The sequence below is a fragment of the Penaeus japonicus genome, unplaced genomic scaffold (genome assembly GCF_977035675.1).
Source record: "Penaeus japonicus unplaced genomic scaffold, GWHDUDI00000001_assembly GWHDUDI00000029, whole genome shotgun sequence".
NCBI classification, from domain to species: domain Eukaryota; kingdom Metazoa; phylum Arthropoda; class Malacostraca; order Decapoda; family Penaeidae; genus Penaeus; species Penaeus japonicus.
In genome coordinates this window covers 32349747-32361097 of record NW_028234431.1, presented here as the reverse complement: position 1 = coordinate 32361097, position 11351 = coordinate 32349747, and the positions used below count along the sequence as shown (strand labels likewise).

The following is an 11351-nucleotide window of genomic DNA, read 5'->3' as shown; positions in this document are numbered from 1 at the left end:
AGTCAGCCTTCAGTATGGACCTGACGCCTAGCTCGCCAGCCAAACATAAACCCTTAGCACTAACTTATGCATCCTTGACCGATGCTCCCTATACACACAGCTAGAAATCCTCAAGAGCCAAGTCGTCCTCCTGCAGCGGGCGAGCGGGCGGGCGGCGCCTCAAGGGGCGGGGTACGGTGGCCCGAGGCGGTCGAGGTGGCGCGCCTGCATGTGCTTGGTGACGTTGCCCTTGAGAGCAGCGCGGTAGGGGCAAAACATGCACGTAAAGGGCTTCTCCCCAGTGTGGGTGAGCAGGTGCTTCTTCAGGTTATACGCTCGGTTGAAGAGTCTACCACAAACAGTGCACGGGTGGAACTGGTTAGTGCCCCCGGGGAGCGGGTGGTCGCCTGCCCCGGCGACACTCCCCTCCAGTGGCACGCCCTCCGCCGCCGCCCTCACCTGCCGGGGAAGACTGCGTCAGTCCCTTGCAACATCTCCCAACATGGTCTCTTAGCAAGCAACACACACCAACTCGAGCACAAACCAACTGTCGGTTCTCCTCTAAATCTACATGCCACGGACAGACACAATGCACACATAAATCAGGTCGCCCTAAATCTACCTTTCCTTGAGAGCAATGCAAAGAGGGAAAAAACATGTACTGTTTCTGACAAAGTCACTCGCTTCAGCCGAGAGTTGCCCTGGGAATCCAACTTGACGCCCCCCCCCAAGTCCCCCACCCGAGTTTTCTTCAGTCTCCCCTCCCGTTTTCTCTTCTGAATCGATCGCCGATTTCCGCTCCACTTGCAACAACTGCAACAAGGCTTCACTACATCATGTTTGTATTAATACGCGTGTGTTTCAATGTCTGTGTTTTTGTATATATGCATTGGTGTACATATGGCCATGTTAATGCCAAGGTCAATGTTCATATAAAAAAAATGCAAATACAAATGCAAACACAAATGTAAATGGAATGTCTGATTCTACAATAAGCATAAAATGTATCCACATATGAGGATGCGTATGTGTACGAAGAATCTTCACATATGAATTAATAATAATTTCAGACATCCTTCACATATAGAATAGATAATTTCGCTGAAACACAAAACCCTCAACATCTTTGCTCTCAATCCTCGTGTTTTCTACATATATATTTTTTTTTTCTATAAATCACATAACGGAGCCCGCCCGCCTTCCCTTTTGAATCCCTCGGATCAAAAACTCTAACACGAGAGAGAGTAACGTCATTCACAAGCCATTCGGACTATCTGAATAAAAGTCGTGAAAATAATTTTTGTTCTATGCAAGTATTCTTCGCGCTCTCTCCACTGTTTATATATATATATATATATATATATATATATATATATATATATATATATATATATATATATATCATTATATAGCGCTTAGACCCTCTAAGGATCTCTCTATAGGCCTACGTGACGTCATCTGGTTGTGCTTTCCTCGGATTTTCGGGCAGAAAAAGTTTTCATTCCTCATACTATTTTTACTGCCATTAACGACACCACTAGCATTATCATTAATATCACAATAACCGATTACAACAAATCTCCCACAAATGCAAGGAATAGTGTCAACAGCTGGGCATCCTAACTGACTCTTTGCTGACTAGCCGCTTGTGAAACCATCTGTGTAAAACAACGGCAAAGCCACAACGGACAGTGCACTTACACCTGCTTTCCCGTTATCAAGAGGTCAATGGCTCCCTTAGTAGATGCTGTGTATTTCACATTCCGTCTGTTATAACCATCATCATTTTTTTTTTTTTCTGAATATGTAATCAAAAGAAAAGTCACTCACTAATTCCTTGCCTCGCCTTTCTCGCTATCATCATCATAATTGTCGCATTTCTATCAATCAACTTTCCGAGAATCAACTTGGAAAAGCAACAAAAACAACCTGAATTTCCATGCTATGTTTATTAAGCTATATCATACAATGAATTATCAACAATCATACCAGATAAAATTGTACAAATATCATCAACTTAATCTAGTACCGGCAACTTCTGATACCTTGATTAGATTGACATATTCTAACATGTTTTATTTGTTGTAGATTTTCAACGTTTTTTTTATTTTTTATTTTTTTTATTTCCTCAAATCCATGAACTGGACAATGACAGCTATGTGTAAGTACAGAAAAGGGGAAAACCTGATATATGTATAGATATATAAAAAACTGTAATGCTGTAATAACTCTTAAATTACATGCATTGATCACATTACGCAAGGATCGTTGTGGAAAACACTTGTTCGTCTGTCTGTCACGTGAATTATCACACTGGCAATGGTAGGACTGGTAAACAAAAACAAAAACAAGAAAAAAAAATGAAATCTGCGAATACAAGGGTTCAATCCCACTGCCATTTCCTTTTGATGTCTTTCTTGAAGAGATCAGACTCCGAGTGCGGTCTCGCCACAAGGCCATCATCCATTCTCACAGACGTGTAACACTTTACAGATATAGAACAAACAGACCCAACAAAGATGGAGTAAACAAACACACGTGTCTCGACCCCTTCCGCCGAGAACCTGGAGGGGGATGGACCCCTCGGCACGCCCCTCGGCACGCCCCTCAGCACGCCCCTGAACACGCCCTAGGGCCTGTCCTTCTGGTGTTGCGGGTGCCACTTCCTGAGGTGGGTGAGCAGCGTGTCCTTGCGGCTGGAGCGGTAGGGGCAGTGCAGGCAGGCGAAGGGCTTCTCGCCCGTGTGCGTGTAGATGTGGTGCTCGAGGTGCTGGCGGCGGTTCTTCCCCGCGAAGGCCCTCCGGCAGAGCGGGCAGACGAGGGCGGGGGTCTTGCTGGCAGCGGGGTCTCCCCCCCCTGGGGATGCGGCGGGGGCGGCACTCGGCTCCTGCAACACACCCAAGACAGTCCTTAGCACCTGTGCCAGCTCACCTGAGCCACTCACCACAACACCTGTCCGTCCTCTGAGGCAAGGAAGGGCAGCATCTGCACCAGTCAACATCATGCAATTACTTAAATGCGGTGGGACCGAGTCTCTCTTTTCTCGGCTTTACTTATTTTGGGCGGCGGGGGGGAGGGGGTGACCGCCTAAGTGCACGGCCGTTTCTCTACGAGTCCCGCCCATACAGCACCGGCTCGTGTCGCGGGCTAGAGGGCGGGCCGCGAGTCGTGCGCGCGGGCGGCGATGGGCGGCGCGTCTCGGGTGTCCCTCTGTTGCACCGCCTCGAGGAGCGGCGGCGCGCCGTGGTCGAAGAGCACGAGGTCCCTAATGGCCCTGGGGCCGCTGTTCCTGGCCCGCCCCTGGTGCTCCCTCAGGCCCGCGTCCCTCGGTCCCCCGGGGGCGGCGTCGCGCGGCAGGAGGTCGCGGTGCATCCTGGCCACGTGGATCTTGAGCGTGTCCTGGCGCGACGAGCGGAAGGGGCAGTGGGGGCAAGGGTAGGGCTTGTGGCCCGTGTGCGTCGCGATGTGCCGCTCCAGGATCTGGCGGCGGTTGCGGCCTCCAAAGGACTTGCCGCAGACGGGGCACACCAGCGAAGCCACGTCGCCGCCGCCCAGCCGCACAGCCAAGCCCTGCAAAACACAGCCACGCTCAGCCTCAACCACCAACACTCCCAGGACGCAAGACGACCTGGGACACTTAACAACAAGGGAAAGGGCTCCTCCCTCCTACACACCACAAACAAGGGCAAACACAAGAGCTACACTGAATGGCGTTTCCTCTTTGAATTTTGTTGCTGCCTCCCCTGACATAGAAAGAAAATATTGCTCTTCCCGTTTTACTTTGCGAAAGTTGTACTTGCAATTCCCTTTAAAGACCAGGTAATGAGAATAATTTTCGTGTAAAATAATCATAAGTCTGTTTCCCCTCAGTGCATCGCTGCTCAACTGGCAGCGATGAACGAGGCCTCAAAAATGATCCAACGCAACAAAATTGCCGCATTTCATGAACTCCAGAAATAATCACTGAAAAAAAAGGAAAATGCAATTCGTATCTCCCAATAGAGACTGTAAGAACTCAAGAGAATTCAGCTCGCTTCATCCCCACCGTTTCGACAGCCTCCGCTCCGCCAGAGTCACTGCTCGAGGCGTCGGTCAGAGAGCGCTCGCCTTCCCTGCGGCCTTCACCTCGCAGGTCTCGCCCTCGACTCTCATCATCTCTGGCCGACGGCGCCCTCGAAGCCCTCCCTGGCGTAGTGCTGCGGCAAGGGCGCGCTCGCCAGGGGATCCACTTCAGCGCCCCTGACGACCAGGCTCTGCCCGTTGGGGACGGGCCCTACGACTTGTGGAACGCCCCCCCTGCCCGGGTGCCCCTGGCTGCCCACGGCGCCGTAAAGACGCTGGCCGTTCTCCCCTGGCTGCGCCTGCGCCTGCGCCTGCGGGCCCTGGTGGATGTTCCTGATATGGCGCCGCAGGTTGGACAGCTGGTTGGCCCGGTAATTGCAGTGCGCGCAGTTATAGGGCCGCTCCCCCGTGTGCACAATGACGTGTCGCTCATACAGCTGGAGGCGGCCCGGTCCGATGAAGGTCTTGGGGCAGTTCGGGCACGCAAGAATCACGGGCATTCGCACCTGGGCGCCGCCCTGAGCCCCGGCGCCCTCTTGGTGCGGGGCAGCATCTCCACCCTGCAACAGACAAGGCGGCTCTAACTCCTGCTTCACAAGGCCCCGCCCGGCGACCAGCCCGCGGGAAGGGAGGGGGGGAGGGGGGAGGGAGGGACTGCGCAACTCTACTCTCGTTACTTTACTTTCTTCGGAATGCTAGATCTACATCCACGGCACTCTGAGGGAATGGCATTACTGACATGTCAAAAACGAATCATGCTATTCATAACTATCTCATATGAACATGCAGATCACAGAAAAAGTAGGGAGGGAAATCAATCGTCAACACTTCAAAAAAAAAAGGGAAGCCCTTCCTTGATCCAAAGGTTCTGATTGCGAGTGCTTCAGGTCTTCCGTGTGAAGGTCAAATGACACGACAGAAATCGTATTACTTCTTTATTCATTCAAGTCTGTCCATGTACAAAGAAGCCAAAAAAAAAACAAATGTGACTCACAACCGCCAAACCATTAATTAGTTTAGACTGATAATCAGCAGCAATCCTTAAACTTGACATCGATCTGCCAAAACAAACCTTCGACGTCCTCTCAGGAAACGACACCAATGTCAACATCAACTTCCTGACTCGGAATCAAAACAAAAAAGTTCCCCCTCAGCCCAACTCGCCAAGTTCCGGCCTCGGGTCAGTCACACGGAACTCTCCCCCCTTTATTCTTCTTGACTCGTTGGTTTTCATGGGCGTTTTGCAAAATGAAGGCGTTGAATCTTCTTAACTGCCATTTTCAGGCCGAAACGAGGCGATGCGCATATTATCAAAGGGCGTCTTGTAAGGTGTCTGGCGCAGCAGAACTTCACTTCTTGGGGAGAAACTTCGTTGTCTTTCTCATCACACTCGATTCAACATTCATTCACGCATTGATACACTTCGCATACTCACTCATAGGACTATGAACTGCACTGAGTAGGGGGAAGGAGGGGGAGAAGGGGGAGGGGGAGGGGGAGGGGAGGGGAGGGGGGAGGGGGGAGGGGATAGGGGATGGGGATGGGGATGGGGATGGGGATGGGGATGGGAAAGGGAAAGGGAAAGGGAAAGGGAAAGGGAAAGGGAAAGGGAAAGGGAAAGGGAAAGGGAAAGGGAAAGGGAAAGGGAAAGGGAAAGGGGAAGGGGAAGGGGAAGGGGAAGGGGAAGGGGGAGAGGGGGAGGGAGGGGCTGGGGAAGGAGAGGGGGGAGTACTAGCCTTCCTTATTAGCTTCCACGAAAAAAGTATGCGAAGGCATGAATATATCAGAATTACTTGAAACAAAAAAATCACAATAAAAATAAACAAATTCGCGAGAAAAATCTTAAAGATGAAAAAAAAATAGAAAAATGGAAAAAATAAACAAAGAACGAAATTCAAACAAAAAAAAATATAATTACCAAATAATTCAAATAACTCGAATGGAATCAGCTGATACAAGGAAAAAAATAAACAAAACAAAAAACAGTAAAAAGAAAAACAAAGTTCATTCGAACGTTGAAGAGAAAAAAATATATATCGTTTTCCCACGTCTATTAACTAAAAAAAATCCCAAACACAAAAACACAGACGAAAAAAAATGAAAAATAGAACAAATAAAAAAAATAATAATAATAAGTGAAAAAAAATTCTTGGGCCGCGATACCAAGTAAAAACTTCCCCTTTATCGTCGCCAGCTGACTCACTCACTCAATCGATGGCTGGCTTTCTTGGCATCTTTCTCTATTTTATTTCTTTCCTCCTTTCCCCTTTTCTCTCTTTAATCGTTTTTTTTTCTTTCTTTCTTCCTTTCTTCTTCTCTCCTTCTTTCCTACTTTCTCCTTTTCTCTCTAATCTTTTCTTTCTTTCTTTCATCCTTTTTCTCTCTCTCTTTCTTTCTTTCTTTCTTTCATCCTTTCTTTCTCTCTTTCCTATTTTTCTTTTTCTTTCTTTCTCTCTCTCTCTTTCTTGTCATTCATCCTTCCCTTCGTCCCATCTTTCTTTCTTTCTTTCTCCATCCCTCCCTTGCTTTCTACATCTTATCCGTCTTTATCCAACTCAAGTGGAAAAAAAAAATCATTTTTGTCCCCCATTACCTCATACTTCTTTCTCTCCATACCTCATACTTCCTTACCTCATACTTCACATTCCACCATTCCGGTCATGAGTCAGAGGCGACGAATCTTTTAGCTTAGAGCTTGACTGAACAATACTCGACTGACCTAAAATTACTCATGCCTTCCTGGATGGATGTTGATTATACACATGTGTACATTTAAAAAAAAAACAATGCCTCAGTTTAATAAGACACATACGTACGTACTCACTCACTCACTCACTCACTCACTCACTCACTCACTCACTCACTCACTCACTCACTCACTCACTCACTCACTCACTCACTCACTCACTCACTCACTCACTCACTCACTCAAGCACGCACGCACGAACATTCAGTCACTCTCATCCATATAAATTGTTATATATCAAATAAAATCTCTCTCTTCCTACTAATAAATACGGCTCTATCTTCGTCTCTACGTGTCTACCTGTGCCTGCCTGCTTGCCTACCTGACTCTCTGTCTGTCACCCTCTCTCTCCCTGTGTCTTCCTCTCACTCTTCCTCAATAACTCTTTCTCTCCCTCCTCCTCCCCTTTCTCTTTCTCTCTCTTTCTCTCTCTTTCTCTCTCTCTCTCTCTCTCTCTCTCTCTCTCTCTCTCTCTCTCTCTCTCTCTCTCTCTCTCTCTCTCTCTCTCTCTCTCTCTCTCACTCACTCACTCACTCACTCACTCACTCACTCACTCACTCACTCTATCGATCTCTCTCTCCTTTTCTCTCTCTCTCTCTCTCATTCTCTCTCTCTCTCTCTCTCTCTCTCTCTCTCTCTCTCTCTCTCTCTCTCTCTCTCTCTCTCACTCACTCTCCTCTCTCTCTCTCTCTCTCTCTCTCTCTCTCTCTCTCTCTCTCTCTCTCTCTCTCTCTCTCTCTCTCTCTCTCTCTCTCTCTCTCTCTCTCTCTCTCTCTCTCTCTCTCTCTCTCTCTCTCTCTCTCTCTCTCTCTTCCTTACTCTCTCTCTCTCTCTTCCTTACTCTCTCTCTCTTCCTTACTCTCTCTCCCTTACTCTCTCTCTCCCTTACTCTCTCTCTCCCTTACTCTCTCTCTTTCTAACTCTCTCTCTTTCTAACTCTCTTTCTTCCTTACTCTCTCTCTTCCTTACTCTCTCTCTCTCTCCCTTACTCTCTCTCTCTCTCCCTGCCCGCCCCTGCCCGCCCCTGCCCGCCCCCGCCCGCCCCCGCCCGCCCCTGCCCGCCACCGCCCGCCCACGCCCGCCCTAGGACGACATCTGCTGCTGATCCTGAGCCGAGTGGTGCTGGCGGAGGTGTCGGTAGAGGTTACTTTGGCGGTTACAGCGGAGAGGGCACAGCGGGCACGCGAACGGTTTCTCCCCCGTGTGCGTGATGACGTGTCGCTCGTAGCGCTGTTTCCTGCCAACGCCCTCGAAGCTCCGGCGGCAGTAAGGGCAGAACATCACCTGTAAACAACAACAACAACACCTCGCTCAGACACCTCGCTCAGACATGTGACTCACTCTCTCATGCGCTCTCGCTCTCTCGCATTCTGGCATTCTCGTTTGTTTGTTTTTTCTCTCTCACTTTCTTTCTTTCTTTCTTTCTTTTTTTTTCTCTCTCTCTCTCTCTCTCTCTCGTTCATTCAGCTCCCTTGGGAAAAAAATCCCTTTTGGTTACAGCCCCTTCCTATTGGTGCCCAACAGTTAAGTTTTACTTCTAATTTAGATAAAGATCTATTCTGTTTTTGTCTTCTTCTGAGGTTGCGAGTCATTCAGTTCTCCTGTTTGTTGTCCTCCATCTTTATTGATCTGTGCTGAAAGTCACTCAAGTCTTACTGGCGCTCTTCCCTCTTCGCGCGGGCCGCCCTTATCTCGACGGGAGGCGGCCCTGCACGGGCGGCGGCGGAGGCGGCGGAGGCGGTGGCGGCGGCGGCGGCAGCAGGGCGGGGTGGGCGCTACGGATATGTCGATAAAGGTTACTGCTGCGGTTACAGGCGAAGTTGCAGTGGGGGCAGGTGTGGGGCCGCACGCCCGTGTGGGTCAGCATGTGGCGCTCCTGATCCGCCTTGCGCACAAACACCCGCCCGCAAACACCGCACAGGAAGCCCACCTGAAGGAGAAAACACGCCTCAGTCTCCAAGAGCTCGTTACTCAACTAGTCTTTAAGTCTGAAAGCCTTTTTGTTTGGTTTGGTGTTACAGCAACGGAAAGGGACTCGGGTGCGTCAACATGCGACAAAGCAACAACAGGTCAACGTCACACACGCCCTAGGGCGGTGGGCGCGACCTTCGTCTGAGGCTCAGAGGCCGCCCTTCAACCGCACAGCCGCTCAGTCAGTTGGTGCTGGGGAAGTCGGGAGGGGCATGGGTGTGGGTGTGGGCGTGGGCGGGGCCGGGGGGCGCGTAGGCGGAGGGGGCGTGGGCGGGAGAGGGCCCAGCGGCGGGGCCGGGGTGGTGCCTCAGCATGTGTCGTTTGAGGTTGCTCTTCTTGAGGCACCGCATGGGGCACACTGGGCACTGGAACGGCTTCTCGCCCGTGTGCGTCAGCAGGTGGTTGTGCAAGTTCTGGCGGGAGTTGATCCCGTGGGACACGAAGCCGCAGAAGGGGCACGGCAGCTCGGCCCCCGCGGGACCCTTGGCACTGAGCAGCTCGCCCTCCGCGTGCACTAACAGCCGCGCTTCCCCTCGACCTCCCCAGCCTCTCCCTCCTCCTCCTCCTCCTCCTCCATCACCACCACCTCCTCCTCCTCCCCGGCCTCCCCCTGCTGCAGCCATCACAGCGCCACCGTCCTGAAAGATAAGGGACAGGCTGTTGGTGTCAGCTGAGGAGGCCGGCAGCTATACACTAAGCTAATTCCACGGACACACCACTGAGTGCATCAGGGGAGCTCACACTTGAGGGTCAATACGACACTCAAGTCGGTTCTTGATCTTTAATAAAAAAGGTGTTCTTTATGCACACTTTCTACACTCAGGAAATACATTTGGCTCGCTCTTGATGATGCTAATATGTCAGTTATTTCTCTAATCAAATGAACTAATAAACCAATTAAATAATAACTAAATCAATCTTCCATGGTCATCCCACCCCTCTTACAGTCATCATTATCATTTGGTATATATCTATATAAATATATAAATATATATATATATATATATATATATATATATATATATATATTTATATATCTATATATTTATGTTTATATATTTATATATCTATATATCTATATATCTATATATCTATATATCTATATATTTATTTATCTGTTTATATATCTATATATTTATATATTTATTTATAAATATATAATATATATAAATATACATATATACAATTTGTGTTACGGTTTTGCAGTCTCTGAAATACCGAAATGATCCGTTACTTCTAAAGAAGGTTGAAAACAAAAGCCCGTTTACTTTACCTGTAATTTCTTTATTTTATCATGGTTTAACATATTACATCACATTATCGCACTGGGGTCAGCGCACTAAAATACTTGTACAATGGCACAGAACAATACAGCTACCTTTAGAGTAGTTACACTACAGCACGATGCAACATCCCGTGCCATCCCCGCGTCCGGATGCATGGCACCGCGTTCTCCTCCGAACATCACTTGCATCACTCGGCACCGTCTATCGGGGACTTCCCTTTCTCTATCAAAATAAATCGTCCACTCTTTTCACTGACGGATTAGATCTAATCATCAATAACTTTATAACTAATCATTAAAACAAAATAAAACTTTTGTTAACCTTTCGTTGCCAACTACATGACTGATCTTTTTTTTTATATGTTTGTTTTTGTTTCTGTTTTATTGCTTGATGCATTTGTTTCCGAGCGCGCGCCACCACTCCCTCCGGCGGAAGTCCAATCCTACGAGCAGCCGAGCCGAAGGACGCTGCTGGTCTCGTCACTGTCTCGAGACACTCGACGCTTCAGCCCAGTTGATTTCCAAGAATATATCTATCTTTGTCTTTCTCTTGGGAAGACCCGAGGGAGCCGCCCCTGGGGGAGCCGCCCCTGGGTCAGACGGCGGGCTGGTGGTGGACGCGGCGCGCGTGGCGGGCGAGGTTGCCGCTCTGGCTGAAGCGCAGCGGGCAGAAGGGGCAGAGGAAGGGGCGCTCGCCCGTGTGCGTCCTCGCGTGCCTCTCCAGCAGGAAGCGCCTCTTGGGCCCGCTGAACAGCCGCGCGCACACCCCGCACTGCAGGGACGGCTCGGCGGCGACGGATGCGGCGGCTGCGGCGGCTGCGGCGGCTGCGGAGGGGTGGCTGAAGGAGGCCACAGCCAGAGGCGAGCCCAGAGCCGTGGTCAGGGGCGTCTCAGCCCTCGGGGGTAGCAGGACGCTGGCCCCCAGGCTGCAGAGGGGCGCCCTCTGGAAGACAGTAAGATCTCTATAACTATTCAGAGGAGGGATAGTGTGCAGTCACTCATCGAATCATCATCAACAGTGTCCAACATTCAACATCTTTGTTTAGGTTTTGCTCGTTCGCATCTCGCAGGGAGAAGGCGGCTCGTGAAACCGGCTTTGCTTTTCGGGAAACCTTTTCCGATCCCGTCTCTCATTCAAAGGCCTCTGCTCCCGAATCGTTCTGCTCTGTGCTTTTCAAAGTGCTCCTTGTCTCTGAGGTGAAATACGGGTTGTTGATTGTAGTGAGGTTTCTGGAATGTGCGGCGGAGGTAGAAAAGTTGTAGGTGGACGACGTCTGTGGCGAAGGGGCCATGATGGGCAGCACCGGC

At 49.7% G+C, this 11351-nt stretch overlaps 2 protein-coding genes across 2 annotated transcripts in view; both read right to left on the bottom strand.

Moving 5' to 3' along the window:
* Nucleotides 1-10021: 10021 nt before the first annotated feature.
* Nucleotides 10022-11351, bottom strand: part of LOC122255483 (uncharacterized) — a 41043-nt gene continuing 39713 nt past the window's right edge. The window contains exon 5 of the mRNA XM_086554326.1: nt 10022-10986. Within this exon, the coding sequence (XP_086410452.1) occupies nt 10639-10986 (348 nt within the window). The 3' untranslated portion in view covers nt 10022-10638. The remainder of the gene's footprint in view (nt 10987-11351) is intronic.
* The window catches only part of LOC122255596 (uncharacterized), an 839-nt gene continuing 480 nt past the window's right edge, over nt 10993-11351 (bottom strand). The window contains exon 2 of the mRNA XM_043019779.2: nt 10993-11351. This exon is cut by the window's right edge and continues 248 nt beyond it. Within this exon, the coding sequence (XP_042875713.2) occupies nt 11174-11351 (178 nt within the window). The 3' untranslated portion in view covers nt 10993-11173.